General features: G+C 38.4%; 1 protein-coding gene across 1 annotated transcript in view; it reads left to right on the forward strand.

Annotated features, from left to right (window-relative positions):
- The first annotated feature begins 674 nt into the window (after nucleotides 1–674).
- COL3A1 (collagen type III alpha 1 chain) overlaps nucleotides 675–17,158 on the forward strand; it is a 74,405-nt gene continuing 57,921 nt past the window's right edge. The window contains exon 1 of the mRNA XM_075933792.1: nucleotides 675–886. Coding sequence (XP_075789907.1) covers nucleotides 808–886 — 79 coding nt within the window. The 5' untranslated portion in view covers nucleotides 675–807. The remainder of the gene's footprint in view (nucleotides 887–17,158) is intronic.

Consider the following 17,158-nt stretch of genomic DNA (forward strand, 5'->3'; position numbering starts at 1 on the left):
TAAGGTGAACTCTTTGAAAAGTTTTAGTCCTAGGCCATTGCCCATTTTTGGAATATATTGTTTCTATCATGAAATCTTCCATGTGTTATTACTACTTAGAGCAGTACAAAACTGCATCCATCACAAGAAGATGGCAGAATGGCACCGTACCAGCTCTGAAATTTAGTTGCCATATTCAGGGCCCCACTTTCATTTAGTCTCACTTGTACCCCTAAGGATGAAACGTGCACTTTTTTAACTTCAAGAACTTCTTTGTTTTCTGTGGTCTATTTATTTCCATTATATTGTTGCAGCATTGCTCTTTACTGAAGCATCAAGTATTATACATCTTGGCTGAATCATAATTAACAGGGAAAAATGCTTTACCACATAGAAACCCACTATAACTTCTTTCCCACATCACATACATTCAGTACAAACACATACACACTCTGTGCATACATTATGTAGTCTAGTATACATTTGTGTGTGGGTGTGTATGTGCAACATACACATACAAAAGTTCTAGATGTGCTATTTATCTAGTTTAGTAGTCTGTTTCTTCTGCAAAGCCAAAAAAATTAAATAATTTCTTTTACTGTTAAGGGGATTGGTCTTACTCTCATATTTCAGAAAGGGGCTGGAAAGGAAAGGAAGCCAAACTTTTTTCCTATTTAAGGCCATAGCAAAGGAATGTCTGTGGCTCAGTTCTGTGCAGGGCCCGGTGCTGAAAGGGCAGGGAACAATTGATGGTGCTATTTTGAATTGATTTTTCTTTTCCCCCCATTTTTATTTTTGCACATAGAGTCTCATGTCTAATATTTAGACATGATGAGCTTTGTGCAAAAAGTAACTTGGCTCATTCTTGCCGTGTTTCAACCCTCAATTATTTTGGCACAACAAGATGGTGAGTAATTCAAACTTCTTAAAAGTTTTTTTTAATTTCATCAATTCATCTTAATAACACATAAGAAAACAATATTCACAAATCTCTCCAGGATACTTTTCCTTCACTAAGTCAGCATTACCAGATAGATAGCTAATGTTTTTAGCTGGATACTGGAATATGTGTATTACTAACCAAGAGGTTCCTAAATGTAAGAAATGTTTTGCTTTTCCTGTGTACATTTTTCTCTCTTTAAGTTATATTTGTTCTTTCTGGTGTTCATATTATAGTCTCTGGAAAGTTATGAGGGTTTTTTAAATGTTTTTGTAGTCTGGAAGTTATTTGTCTCATGTAATAAGCCTATGTTTCCAGCTGTTTGCTACATTGCTGTTCTGAATCATAGAGTAAGTGCTCCTTTGACATTATAAGAATATATTTTAAAGATTTTAGCCAATAGGCAAAACTTTAAATTTTAACCAAGGTTGCTGATACCATTTTTCTAAAACCGTGCAAGGAAATGAATCTGTCAGCTTGAAGAGCTTTAATTTTTCACCCAAATCAAATGGGTGAATGCATTCATTCTGCTAAAAACTTCTTTATCTCCCATATGCAGGCTACTCCAAACTTTTAGAAAATCAGTTAACAGCCAACTGATTTTCTAAGAGGGACTTACAGCGCAACAGATCACTTGCAGAAAATGAACTTGGAATATAGTGAAAAATTACACTCACATTCAATTTAGAGTGAAGTTAATCATGATAGTTAACAGATGAGATTCCATAAGAACTTTGGGGATCTGTACTGTTTCCTAGAGATTTTAACCAATGTATTTCAGAACCTTTTACTCTTCAGGTATGAAATACTACTTATGTCCTCTCAATATGAAAGAGATATGTTCATGCATGAAAGAAACTAATAAAGTAATTGGATAAATGGCATCAAATAAATATAAAATGTAGAGCAGTCAATTACAGCCAAACTTTTTAAACCCACATCCAGCCCCAAAAAGGAAACTATTAGAAATTATTACTTTACCAAATTGATGGCCAGCCTGTCTGTGAAAGTATAGCTAGACAGCAACCTGTGTATCAGGGTTTACTATGTTTCTAACAGGATGTTTGAGCAATGGAACAATTGGTTCATAGGGTGAATGTTCATTTTATGAGCAAATCGGGTGCAAATCTGCACCAAAGAAGTGCCCAAATGAGTGCCAAATGGCAATGTTCCTCGCATCAAAAAATAGGTAGAGGTTTACATTTCTGAATATCTTTTAAAATATGGATTGCAGGAGATCCGTTCCACATTTTCATGTATTTAAGTTATGTTTGCTGTGACTTGTCATTTTAAATCTATGCTTTCTCAGTTCACCCTACAGTTGTTTCACTTAAAAGCATGTTGCGAAGCCAGAGGAAATGTATGCAGTGGGGGCTCTTATCTGCTTTCGAAACAATATAAATTAACATGTTTTTCACTGTAGATAATGGCGTCCTTAGCCACCAGCCACCCACAGTGAAAATCACTCTCAGTTTGATCTCCCTTTTCAACAAAGCCTTCCTGCATGTCATCCCCTGACAAGACCCTTCCCCTCCCTTTGGTTGTCCCCAGACTATACTGTGTTATAAAACACATTTATTCTAGTAATGGTCAATTTTGGGCATAGAAAGGAACAGTTATGTTGAAGAAGTGTGAGGGAGGACTCTTAAGTACTCATTTGTTTGGCACATTCAAGGTGCATGGTATGACAACATTTCCTTATTGGGCTAGTTTCCATATGGGTTAGAGAGAGAGATGGTTAGCTTGATGGCATTGGTAAAACATCAGTCAATCAATTTTTAAATGCTACTGAAATTGAATATTACTTTTTGGTTTGCCCAGAATACAGAATACTTACAATGGAAAGTTCTATTCCACAAAATTCAAAAATATTTTCTCTCCTTTGAAGCTGCTTTTCTTACTTCTCTCATTCCCACTCCCATCTCAATGGACATACTCAGAAAATGACTACTAGAAAGATAATTCAGAGAATTCACTGTGAATATCGTTAATAAATCTACAACACATTGAGGAGTATGAGAGCTAATGTTTCCATGTCCAAAAAGAGAATTTCCAGACATGCTAAATTGCTCTCTCAAGAAAAATGTTTATATGGTTTGTATCAAAAGTTAAGTCAATATAAAATTTTCCTTGGAAAGTCTTGTCAGCAGACAAGCCTTGGCAAGATATTAATGAAGCTGCTGAGTATATAGAATGTTCAGAATAGTCAGATGTAGCTCTGGGCCATGAGTTCCTTAGTTTTTCTGTAATAACTAGAAAGGGAATTTTAAATACAGTCTTACACATAACCTCTGTTCAGATCACATTACAAATATTTTGGAATATGAAATGTTCACTCACTGCCACTAATCCAGGCTATAAAATGTCTTGGTAATCTAGCTAGAGTTCTTTATCTTGTGGGGAAATTTAGTTAGCTTGAGATGGCCTGAACTTAGATTTTCAGGTGTGTGTTAAATTTTCATCAGTTTAAGGCATTTGGGCAAACCTTTTCATAATGAAGTGCCACCTAGTGGCTGGTAGTTCTGCTTCACCTGTGACAAATGAAGATTCAGAGTCAAGAAATAAATATTTAATACTCACCTGTATCACATGATTGAATCAATGATTTGGAAACTATTAAATTATTCAAGGGCAAGTTCTGCCACCTTTCTATTGGGTAACATTTACTAGCTCTTAAATGATATTAATACATTATTTTTGTTTGTTTGTTTTATTTTTATAAAACAGAAGTGTTGCTTTCTGGCCCACTCTCCCAGGGTATGTCTACACTACCCTGCTAGTTCGAACTAGCGGGGTAATGTATGCATACCGAACTTGCTAATGAAGCCCAGGATTTGAATTTCCCGGGCTTCATTAGCATAAAGCCGGCGCCGCCATTTTTAAAAGCCGGCTAGTGCGAACCCCGTGCCGCGCGGCTACACGCGGCACGGGCTAGATAGTTCGAACTACGTAGCCATTCTGAACTATCTGTACTCCTCGTTCCACGCGGGATTCAATCATGCGATACAGGTGAGTATCCTACTTTGAAGTAGGAATAAGAGATCCTCCGGAATAGGGCTTTATTCCGGAGGATCAAGCCAGTCTAGACGCTCTTTTCCGGCTTTTCTACAAGCCGGAAAAAAGCGGCGGACATCTTTATTTAAATTCCACGGGGGATATTTAAATCCCCCGCAGATTTCCCTATTACGAAGTTTAAAATTAGCATGCCCCTTTCGGGAAAGGGGCCAGTGTAGACGTAGCCAGAGTGTGTCTACATAGCAACATTATTTTGAAATAACTAGCGTTATTTCAAAATAACAGCTTGCATCTACACAGCAGGAAGTTACTTCAAAATAATGTCAAAATACTGTCAAGCTGAAGGACATTTTACTCTGACTCCTGTAACCCTCATTATACCCTCCATAAGGGACAATGGAGGAAGAGTGCTCTTTTTCGGAATAAGTGCTGTGTAGACGCTCCCAATTTTTAAATAAGCTATTTTGAAATAAGCTACACAAATGATGTAGATCACTTTGCATAGCTTATTTCTAGTTAAGGCCTGCTGTGTAGATGCACCCCTATAAACCTTGTTGTTAGAACAGAAGTAACACACACATGGTATGGCAGTGAGTAAGAATGTTTTTCTCTGTGTTCCTATAATGAAACCTGTTTTAAGAAACTGCAGCTAACATACTGGACTACATCTATATGAAGGCTCCTTTATACTGCCAGAATGGTGTAAAAGGTCTTTCTGTCTTTAAGAATCAGGGTCAAGAAGTGAATACAGTTCTGCTTCACTGTTATTAGACCTTGTGCAGTAAAGTACTATTGATTGCTATCATTCCTCTGAGTGGTTCCTTAAGTTGGATTGGCTGTTACCATAAGTGCACAGCCACAGATTTCTGTACTATATACAGTGGCATATTTGGTATTCAAATGCTACAGTACAGGTGTTTAGTAGCCAAAGAAAATATACTAAAAATAGCTTATCCAATGTGCAGAGAACTTGAAAGAAATGATCACCAAAACATACCAAAAAGGAAAGAAAAGTGCAAGTAAGAGTCTGGTTTCTTTACTTAGCTGGGCAAGTGAAAGAGAAGGCCAATAGTATGTAAGAAAATTAGTCTAGTGATCTTCATTAAGTAGCAATAACATTCTGCCTTGTGGGACACAATCAATCTGAGCATACTACAAAGCCACCCTTCATCCATTACCTAGTTTACATGCTATTTTGGTTCTGTTAACTAATGTCTCAACTAGATCCAGCTCCCAAAACATTGTGGATAAAGAAAAAGGCACCTTGACATGCTGCAGAGTGTGCTGAGTAGAACACATAGTAACATGCATCTGGCACCTGGATGTTCGAGACTGTGCTTATTGGCTACCCAATTTTAAATTAATGCATGGTTAAAACGTAGGGTTTGAAATTAAGGTTTAGCAATGTGTGCCTCTCAGACGGTGTTTTGGAAAAGCAACATATGACCTTCTATGTTGGGAAAATCAGAGCTTACATTAAAGTTGGGGTATCCAGCCCTTCAGCCAAGTGTGCATGTTTTTGCAAATGTGACAGATTTCATAAACACCATGTAAATCACACAGATATTAGCCGTAAGGGAGAGAAAACATTTGGTCTCTCATAATTTTCCCTGTTTTGTTTTTGAGTTGAAACCAAGGCTAAGCAGACTGATTTTTTTTTTTTTTTTTTTTTTTTTTTTTGTAAAGGCAGCAGAGTTGGCAACATTCATTGCTTCATTACAAAGGGTGGAGGCAGAGGTGCAGGATGTCCATTGGCAGAGAATATTGTTAGCAGATTCAGTACTTGAGTAAGAGCTATTAAAGCCACCCTTCTCACAGAGTTCCAAATCACATGCAGCTCCTCTGTTATTTTCCAGTTGTGGTGAAGTTTTGGGTCTTGAATCAGATAAATGTTACCACCTCTTGCCAGACATTAGTTGTTGCCAGCCTTACTCAGTTCTTGGCTATTGTCTTTAAACAGTTTGCTTGGTGGAGGAGGGAAAAAAAGCAAGAACTAGCATCCTTTTTTTCCCTCCTGTGCTATGCTGACATGGCTACCTTACCTCATGTTAACATAGGATCAAAGTTTGCTATGGCTCACTATTTAATCACAAATACAATAAATAACTTGGAACACATCTGTTTTAATAATCTGGAGAACATGCTATGTAATCACAGTTGGAGGGTGATGTAGATTGTAACTAGCATTGTGGTATCACCTACTAATGCGTGCTTTTGAACACTTTAGTTCTTTCTATCTCTAACACTGCATTGTGGTTTAACAGCATCTACTCAGAGAAGACCGAGGCTCAGGCTGCCACTAGTGGTATCTAAAAGTGTGGCATGTTTTCACAGGCTGTTAGGAAACATGAACACTGTTGTTCTTGGATCTCACCTTATGATTGAGCATTAACCTACTGACACAACAACTGTAGCAGCCAATGAAATGATTGCATCCCAACACCCCCCTCCCCAAATCAGCTTGGGAAAATTACTCTTCCAACCTTATGATGAATAGATGTGTCCATATGACCACATAGACCAATATACTCAAACCTAGGGGCTGTTCCAGACTTTAAACATAGGAAAGGGAAGACATGGGTGACTAGAAGTTCAATGGCAATGCTGAATTGTCAGATAGGTTGTGGCGGTACTTGAGGTAACTCGACTGAATTTCCACAATTAACTCAGAATCGAATGTGATATAGCCAAGTAAAATGTGTCATCAGTGGTCCCTAGAAACTGCAAATGGATTTTAAAGATGTGAAGACCTCACAGAGTAACATCAATGTTTGTCCTGTCCGGTCTGAAACTTGCTCCATGGCATCTCTGTGGCCCTGACCTCATTACCATTCATTATCCTTCTGGTGGTGGCTTACTAAATTATATCTTACAAGATGTTAGGTGACTGAGGCTTCAATCAAGAACCTGGTCTCAGCTAAGAGGATTATTAAACATAATCTAATGCCTACTTATCCAAAGCTTCTATGAAAGTTTATAAACCTATAATCTGACAAGCATCTAAATGGATACCACATTCAAATGAAAAACATATTTAGTTCTGTCATATTCAAAAGCACTTCAATTCTAGCTGGCAAAATGTTCTGTTTGACAGCGTCTATTTCTTAAGTAGTGCCTTAAAAGAGCATTTAAAAACTGATTCTGGTCTTCCTGATTTTGATCTTTGGCAGCTAACATGATTTAGGTAACCTAGTTTATTTTTTTAAAATGCAAGATTTTTAATGACAATATTTACCTTAAACTAGTTGCAAAAGGACTACATCAATCTATCCCTCATTCCCGACATTCATCATCATAATATGTCTTCTATTCCTGACAATCAGATATGCAGTTGAATTATACAGTTTGTACAGGGCCATTGCGGAGTGGGGTGGGGAAAAGAGGCAGCTTCCCTGGGGCCTGGTGATTTAAAAGGGCTTGGGGCTCCGGGCTGCTGCTGCTGCTACCATGGCCAGAACTTCAGACGCTTTTCAGTCACTGCTGGAGCACCTGTCGCGTGTTTCAGGCATCACAGAACGGCTGGTAGGGTTAGGTTAGCTCCCAGCCCATCCCTTGGTCCCAAGGCATGCATCTTTCTGGGAGGGCCCAGAACCAGCCCCCTCACCTTTTCAATGGGCTTGGCATTTCTGTTCTCAGCCCAATGATTGTATCATCCGTATAATCCCTTCCATTGACACAAATGAAGAGGGCTTAACATACGTGAAATCCTTTTCAGAGAGTGGAGGAGATACTATTTCTCTGATATTGTGCCCATTCCCAGAACTACACTGAAATACTTAGGTTGGCTCTTTGTGCAAGAGTTCTAAAGAGTTTAGTGTGCAAGATTATTGTAAGGCAAGGGGACCACTGTCATTCTTCGCTACTCTGTTCCATGCTTAACTCAGGATTTCCACCCACAATTCGCACTGGAATTAATGCTACTTAAGACCTCAATAATCCCCAGGGTTTCTTCTCTCTATCCTGCTACAGAGCAGTCCCAAGGTAACAGACCACACCTCTCCTTCAGGAACTGTGCTAGTAGGGGGGATAGGAGCAAGGCAGAATAGGGATGGGTCAGCTGTCCCTGCAAAACAGCATCTTCTCCAGTGATGTTGTATTTCTCTTCCCCTGCCTATGGATTTTTTTTTAATCTGTAGTGTTTGGAGATCTCCCTTTTTTCCCTCTCCACATAGAGCTCCTGTAAACACTTGTAAACTGCTGTAAACTGCTTTCCTGTAAACACTGAGGGGGGATCTTCACAGAGTTTTCTAACTGACTCTTCCTGTGTTCCCGGATCTGAAACTGCATAGTTTAGGAGTGGGAGTTTTTAATTATTTTTCCCTTGGTACATGTCTCATTTGGGTCACTGATGTTATAAAGGGAATGGAAGTTGTTCCCAGAAGAGCTAATAGTTACTCCTTGATCTGCATCATCTTGGCTGCTGGATGATGCATAGGGGGAGACTGCTGCAAGAACATAAATTAGAGCAGTCCTTAGGCTACAGTACATGAGACTAAACATTAATTTATCTTTTAGAACAAATATTATTTTCCCATAGTGTTTCATAAGAGCAGCTATCTTCACTTCATAATTCTTCTCACTTAAAACAAAATCCAACCTCTTTCTTTCCCATCCACCCTCATGTTCTTTTTCTACTTCAGTACTAATCCTGCTGGCTCTAAGTTTCCAGAGGTGGAAACTTTGCCAGTTTCATGTCAAAATGACAATGGAAAACATGATATAATGAGTGAAACAACAATCATTTGTTAAGTTTAGTTAGGGTAAACTTCACACACTGGAGACTTCTGGCTGTGTTTAGTGAAAATACATCAGAGGAGATTCTTTTCAGATTAGCTAAGAAACCACTTCCATTTTCCATGATTTTTCTCAAGCACTGTAGTTTTGTAAAAGAAATAGAAGAATGAGACTAAAAACAACATGCAATGTAATACCAGCTGCATTTTCTCTTTCTTTCACACATAAATACTCTATAAAGAGAGGTTTTCCAGTAAATGAATCACACGTGAGTCCTTAAAAAATCTCAGCATATCACCTGAAGGTAATTATGTTTATTTTAAGGTAAAATTCACCCTCTTTCTGCACTGTGGCCTAAATCCTTAGTTATTTCCAAAGGGGCACAGAAAAGTGGGCTGCTAATGTAGCTTTACGGCCTGAGTAGGCTGTGTGCCAGGATGGTCTCCAAGCATACATTAGAGCAAGTTAAGGGCTACTCTCATTTGCATCCAGCTGCCAGCAGCCCAAAGAAGCCTGTCCTGCAGTTGGAAACCACCTGCCATGCTGCCGTTCCCCATCAGTGTCCCCTATATCAGCAACTGGAGGATGTTGTTGATGCTTTGACTCTCAGAGGAGTCTGTCTTCCTTAAAGTGATATTTCCATGGCCAGCTAATCCAGGTTTAGATACTGTGCTATGTGGTATCACAGGGGACAATGTATGCCTCTTTTCACCAATAGATATTAAGGGCTGATCTGTGGCTGGAAGCCATGTTCTCTGGTAATGTACTGTTGCTCCTAGCAACACAGGGCTTTTAGCTTCCACTCTGGGACATAATTTGTTCCCACTGAGTCAAAGTCTCATTGACAAGAGGGTGCATTATTGGTCCTTCTCTTGTGACTATCTCTTGATTTTCCTCTTCCATTTTTTTTCTGACGTTTTCTCTTTGATAGAAATGTGAACAAAATTGTGGCTCTTTGTTCAAAAAAACATAGGAACAGTTGTTCACATGCACACAGTTAATTAGAAAAATGGGAGGGATGCCTATTTGTTATTTTGCTGTTTGGCGTAGCTATTACATTGAACATCAAAGAAACAATGAATCACTCCACCAGTGTTTTCCTTGAACTATATGCATGTGAACTCAGCAGTTATGCCCTGGGGAGATCATGTTGATGTTAATGAGAGGTTCTCTTTAACTGTTTGTCTAGTGATCTGTGTTAGGATGTCCTGCTTGGTTCTGTACTGCCTCAATGTGATTTCAGTTGTTTCATGGAAGGATACTCACCTGAAAGGCAACAAGAAGATTATTATTTTAGGCATTACCGATCTTTGAGCATAGTAATTGCAATTAGCTCACATGTTTGTAAAATCTATGCACAGTACTTTAACCAACCTGTCCTTTTGATGCTGCCAGTTTGGTCCTCTGCATATTAACCTCCTCTTTAGGAAGAATCAAATAATCAATACCAACAAATTCAAATCCAGCTGTATCATTTTATGTTAGATTGGCTAAAGAAAGCAAAGTTGCTATAGGCTTGTTTCTATGCCAATCTTCACTTATCCAGTTTTCACTAGTCTAGCCTTTGAATTCACATTTTTCTAACATCCTTAATTGTAGAGGAACTGAAGTCAGCAGCAATGCTTATGTCCTCTCAGAACTTACTAGGAATACCAGGCTTTCTGCAAAGTACTCTTTTAGTAGTATTAGGACAAGTATTAGTTAAGAAAAATAATTTGAATTACTTAGAAGACAGCAGCTGAAATACAATGTTGCAAATGAATAGTTAACTGATGGTCCCAAACTTGGAAATGTCTTTGCCAACTATAATAAACAGCAACAATGGTCTGTTCACTTAATCATTTTGGCATGATAGTGTTGTGAACCAAAACATAGTTTTATGGCTAGCTATTTAATTCTGACTAAAAAAGATTCAAGAGAAAATTTTAAACACTGCCATACATATTCACTAAGACTGTAAAATATGCATAGCGGCAGGTTAATGAACACAAATTGTTATACAAATGAGGATAGAATGACACTGTCCTATGTGTGCAGAATCACATCTTTGACTAACCTTCTGACATTTCTGAAGACTTACAAATACTTGCAATATATTCGCAATCACGGATTTCATTTCTTTCTATAGATAGTGTGCTGGATCTCTTTTGAATACATCATTTGAATATAAAGTATGAGGGCCAAATTGTCAACTGACTTACAACCCTTGAAAATTCATTGAATCCAATGAAATGGTACAGATAATTATGTTTAATTATTATCTGTACCATTATCTGTACCTTCTAATTTATTCATCTCCGACATACTTCACTGAAGTTGGTAGAATTATACTATGACTGAATTTGCCCATTGTAGCTGAAATTGTAAATTGTGTTACCATATGTACAATGCAGCACTGGAACATTTCCCACTTGCTGACATCTCCAGAGAGAAGCATTAAACCAAGCTAGGTTCTTCCAGGCAGAGCTTAGCTACAGACACTAAATAAAATATTTAGTCCTGTTATTTGGTGAGAAAAAGTATTTTTTATGTCTGAGTTGGGATTTTAATTATCTTATAGAAATTGCTTAATTACAACCAGCAAAACTAATCAACAAAAAAGGAAGCAATATTTCTCTTTCACAAGTTCAGTTTTAAGCTTTTAAACCTCTCCATCTCGCAGAACAAGGAGTACTGGACATTGACAGGGGCTACCCTCAGGTTTCGATTTAGAGCTCTACATTAGACCTGCTAAATCGAAAGCTAGAAGATCCATCTCTGGAGGGTTGATTTTCTCTGTAGTGTAGACATGCCCTTAGTATGCCTTGAAATTAGAGGGAACTAAGGCTCTCTCTCTCCAATTCACAAGAAAAATGTCCTGTTGTAAAATCTTTCCAGAATTTCCTACTTCTTGACAGGTCAGAAAAATACAAGAACAGACTTCCTTGCAGTATTAGGGCCTATCCATTTCTGGCATCATAATAAAATACATTTTTAAAGTTACTGGAGCTTTTTTAAATGTCCCAGATGGGTAGTTTTGATTTTGAAGATAATATTTTTTTTTTGGATGGGTGAAATTCTGATCAAGTTTAATTATTCTTAGTAACTATGTGCACCTTCCCATTGTTCATCAATATAAAGGCTTTCTACTAGACTAATACATATTAAGAGGTAAAACTGAGGATTATTTTAGGGCCTGTTTTGTTAAGGACTCTGAATGTTTACTTTCATTAACTTTAAAGTTCAGTGCATGGAGAAGATACATAAGAGGGATGGTATGGAAAAATGGATTTTGGAAACTGATGGTAGGTAATCTAGTAGTCCTCACTCGCAAAACTTCCATTCAAGTGTTCAGGATTTGGCCAACAATTAATATCAAATCTGCATATATGTACTATAAGCAGGACTCTAGAATGATCTTTCTAGTAGCAGAGTGAAAAGAAGATTAGTATATTTCCTCCTTCCTTTTTGCCATCCCTCATATTACATATTACAATAATAAAAAATCCTTCACCGGACTACGAAAGTGTATTGTCACTATTAGCATAATCTTGTTTTTAACTAGCACTGTATAGTAGGCCAAACACTGATCTATAAAATCAGTTGCCATCACATCAGTTTTAGGCCTGACCTTTAGATCAATCCCAATATTCACACCAGTCCCTTGGTGAATGATGTTCCATTCTGGGGGTTATATAAAGGATAAGAAATTAGGGGATATATGTAGTGCTTGTCTGGAATCTGGCCTATTGCTGCTATAAAGACAGGAACATTACTATTAATACCTGTCCTAAATCCATTCAGACAGGAATCTGAAGAAGAAAGCTCTACAAAATCACCCTTGGTTAGCTCCTCCAGAACACCTTCCACGCCTTCTCCCCAGTAACAGCCAGGCGTTAGAAGTATCACTTTTTAGCTCTTAATGATGATCAGAGAGAGTCATTAGCATATCTTATGATAAAGTCCAGCAAATCCCTGTGTCCATTAATTAATTTCATCACATTGGATTAGGGAATTCGGAAGAATGGATAAAATAATTCTGTGAGCAACCTAGTAAAAATTGATTTGCTGCATGCAACCAGTATAAAAATCAGTAGCTTTTTATTAAATAAGTTTTTGCTTGAAATGCTCACTTTGTGAATTAAGGCATAATATGGTCATTTCTCTGTGATTACCCCATAATCAGATGAGAAGTGAGTGGAATATCTTGAAGTGTGGTCCCCATTTGAAACTAGTGAGAGGGTTGTGTTAAAATGACAGGCAGAATGTGGTCCTTTCTTCAAAATGATGTCTTGCCTCGCATACATAGCTGAGTGAGCATCAGAAGTTTTATTATGAACATCATCCATGGATGTTAAAATGCAAGAAAGACTGGAACAGGTGATGGCATTAAAAAGTCTAGATTAAATATAATGATATGAACACAATTGTTTTAGACCACATTACCAGTGAGTCAAGTGACATCATTAGTCTAGTTAATATAAAGAACAAGATTTATTGTTCTTAATCCAAGGACTACTGAAAAGGGTAATGAAAGTGCCAATAATCTGAGAGTAGGAATGAAGGCGTTCTAAAACTTTACTGAGCAACAAATTGCAATCTGGTGATTATAACACATATCTTGAATTTCTAACAAACAAAAGGAGGACCACAGCCCTTTGAGACCCATCAGCAAAGAGAAAAGAGAATAGCTTTAATTGACAACATTTCCATGGTTAAGGGCCTGATTCTTCCATCAAGTCATGTGAAAGGGAGGAAAGACAGATGGGAGGGAACTGAACATAAGGGAGAACTGTAGCTCCATGAAATGCAATTCTTCCCACGGAAGAAATAGATGCCCTTTAGTCTCAACTGTGCATGGGCATAGAAGTGGGATGCTATGTACCTCTTTTCACTGGCCTGTGGTCCTGTCTCCAACTCATGCGGGTATAGCAGCATTATTAGCACTATTTTGCACCATTCCCCCTCTTCACTTTGCATATATGTGTGAGGTGAGAGACTAGGACAGCACATGGTAGGGTATCCGTCAACAAAGGTCTACACTGAACTATTTTGGAAGATCCACAAGAGTAATAAGAAGGCACTGGCCCTCCATCCAAAAGTCCAGTCTTTGTGTCAGTGCTCTAAGATACTCCCCCTCCTCCAAACCCATGAGTCTCAAGACAACTGTATGCTTACAAGTTTAGCCTCCTTCCCACTCTGTGGAGCGGCTAACACCCTCCCTCCTATTCCAATCGGATTCTCTAAGGAAAGAACACAGTATAAGCCTCATTGACTTTCCTGGTGGGTGTGTTTGAGGTTCTCCCATATGCGGATGACCTGGCCCTAAATCAACTAATAATGTTGACTAGTAAGTTGCACTAAAGAGGACATCAGAACATATTGCTCTGGAAATGATGATTATGTTGTAAAAAGATTATTATTTCTTTAGATGTGGAATAATGGTCAGGCACAGATGGACTCTAGTCATCAAACAGATGTCTTTTTGATGTAATTACTCTTAGTAGCTGAGAGAAAGGGAGGAAAAATACCAGTTGTAGGCCTAGTCCTGTAGTCTTCCTACAGGCTAGATGTTCATAGGATCACTATTAAGAGAATTGGTTATAAATAGCAACTTTCAATATTGTGGAGGTTGGGTTTTTCACTATATACTATTCTAGCTCATTATTAATCTAGGACCAGATTCTGCCTCTCTTACTCTTATTAAGTTGTACCTTACTCTATGAAAACTCCAACTGCAATAAGCAGCACTGCTTACAGAATTATGATGTTGCTCAGGTTGTAAGAGGGTGGAAGAGTCTGATCCCAAATTACTGAGGAACTGGTACAGTATGGAGACAATGGAAACATTATTATTAATATCATCTACTTAGATCAGTTTTCTGAAAACATCTGTTTTGCACTCTCAGAAATTGTTCCTCTAATTTAACTGTCTTACAATTTTAAGCACTTTGCTATCTAAAAGACTGAAAGTGGCCTAAACCTGGACCTCACTGGTAGGAAGAATCTTCCTTGGTCAGTAGGAAGGAGGGAAAAAGCTGTCAAGTAAGCATACATATTTTTGCTCTTCTCCAATCCCAACCTTCTGTCTCACCTGTTTCTCTGTGCTGGAATAGTGTATTGAAGGATAAAAAAATATATAACTTCTACTCACAGGGTACATCTAGACTGCAGGGTTTTCTCAGGATACTAGAGAAAACTTTTCCATGTCCAAGAAACACGTTTGCGCTTCCATTTTTTTTACAGAAGAGCAGACACACTTTTTCGGAAGCCCTGTCTTCCTCATTCCTCAAGGAAGAAGGGATCTTCCAAAAATGGTTTTTTTTCCCAAAATTTGGCCCACAGTAGATGGCCAAATTTCATAAAAGCCTCTTCCAAAAAAAAAAAAAAAGCGGAAACAAGGTGCAATCAAGGTGCCCACATGACTTAGTCAGGGATATATGCTGTCTCCTGTCTATAGATGGTTTGCAGATTTTCTTCTTATTCTTCCCTACTGGGATGATTCCCTTTAGGGCTGCTTAATGGACTGAATAGGCAATTTAAGCAATATGCTTGGACTTACTTGCAAAGGATTAAGCGTTCCATTCTTTGTTCTTCTCACAACAAAAACTGATTTATGTGAACTCTGTTATGTGAACTCTCAGAAGGTCTATATTTACTATTGCAGATATAAAAATGTATCTATGTGCTACACACCCTACAGAATTGAAAGACATGCTAACATCTTAGATGCTTCAAAATTCCAGCCCAAATTGCTCCAGGTCACACAGTTTGTGGCAGAATCTACAATGCCTAATTCCCAAGACTATGCTTTAAACATTTCCCCTCTATGAAGTCAGTCCCCACTGCAACTGTATAATTGGGAGAAATATGGCTTATGCAAAATGGATTAAATTAATTACAGAAGACCAGTTGAAATAATGTCTGTAGGTCTTTTTTAAAAATCCCATCAGTTAAAACATCTCACCTTATTTCTCCATCTGTAGTTATAAGCCCTGCAACGCAGAAAGTATTTCAAACACTTCACACTTATCTAATTCCACAAAGTTCAGAACAGCTAAAAAAAAACAGCACACAAGCCAATGACTTCATTATGAAAGCCCATTTGTTTCCATTACTGATCTTAGTATGGAATGAGCATGTTTGCTTTTCTTATAAACATGATCATCATCACAGTCAAAGAGCCCATACCATTTGCTGCAAGGTAGGCATTTTGGCATTCTGCTTTTTTAATTCAGTAAGAGGAAAGAAATGTTGTTTCAAAAGCTAGGATGGTAAACCTTATTAATGTTCCCATAAATCTGTTCCAGAACCCGGAGGAGCTACACAATCTTTCCTCTATATTAAACCACTTCTATCCTTTCTACTTTATCCACATTTCCAATCAACATTGGATTACATTGATTAAAAACCTAATACATAGAGTATTTTAAAAGAATAAAAGAACTCTTAGAATAAGCTACTTTATGTAGTGTGTACATTTAATCATAATGTGTAGATTTTAGGGTAAGTGTCACCAAATAGGCAAGAAATAAGAAAAGAGAGATTACACTCAAAGAGATATTTCAGAAGCACCACAGGGCCCTGATGCAAAATCCATTGAAGTCATTGGAGAGATTATCTTTAATTTCTGTGTGGTTTGGATCAGACTCAGGGAATTTTGGAGCAAAAAGTCCCATTGAAATCAAAGGGGCTTGTACTCCTAAATCCTTGAGGTGCTATGTAAATCTTCCCTCACTCACTTAATGGGTTCTGTCTCTCCCCGTAAGGCACTAGGAAAGGCTTCTGTTGATTTCTGGGAGCTTTGGCTAACAGAATAGACTTTTTACATTTAGTTTCCCCACCCCCATTGAAATCCCTTATGTAAGGTAATGGCTTTGTGTACATAGGTGATTGGCCTCCACAGGTATGTGTTCACTACCAAAAAAAAAAAAAATGTGTCCCCGTATCTGGGGTTTGCTGATCCTCCTTAAATAACTCAGATTAAAACAGCTGCGGTTATACAGCGACTCAGCTTTTCACTCAGGTCAGCGCTTGTGTTAAAGAGTATAGGGGAACCTGGGGTTGAACTTTACCTGTTAATCCGAGATGCTGGGTAATTGTGGTCCTTTAAAACCAAGTTGAGTAGGTGCTGACTTCCCCTCTAGTTGGAGAGAGCTCAGCCCCTCCCCCTGCTTTGCTACAGGGCCTGTCCTCACTCCATCCCTTCCCCCAAGTCTCTGCCCCCATCTGTACCCCGCCCAACCTTTTTCTCCCTCTCTTCCACCCCCACCTGGACCTCATTCAGTTTCTTCTCAGCCTCCTTCCATCTTCTCCCTGAACACAACCCTTCCCCACTCCTCCCTCTCACTCCTTGAGCCTTTTGCACATCACAAAATAGCTGTTTGTGGTGCATGGGTGCTACTGGGAAGGACAGGGTAGAATTGATCAGCAGGGATGCTGGTGAGCAAAAGGAACTGGGAGAAGTGAGGGGCACTTGGCTGCTGGTGGGTGCTGAAAACCTGCTACTTT

The sequence above is a fragment of the Pelodiscus sinensis genome, chromosome 7 (assembly GCF_049634645.1).
Source record: "Pelodiscus sinensis isolate JC-2024 chromosome 7, ASM4963464v1, whole genome shotgun sequence".
Lineage (NCBI taxonomy): Eukaryota > Metazoa > Chordata > Testudines > Trionychidae > Pelodiscus > Pelodiscus sinensis.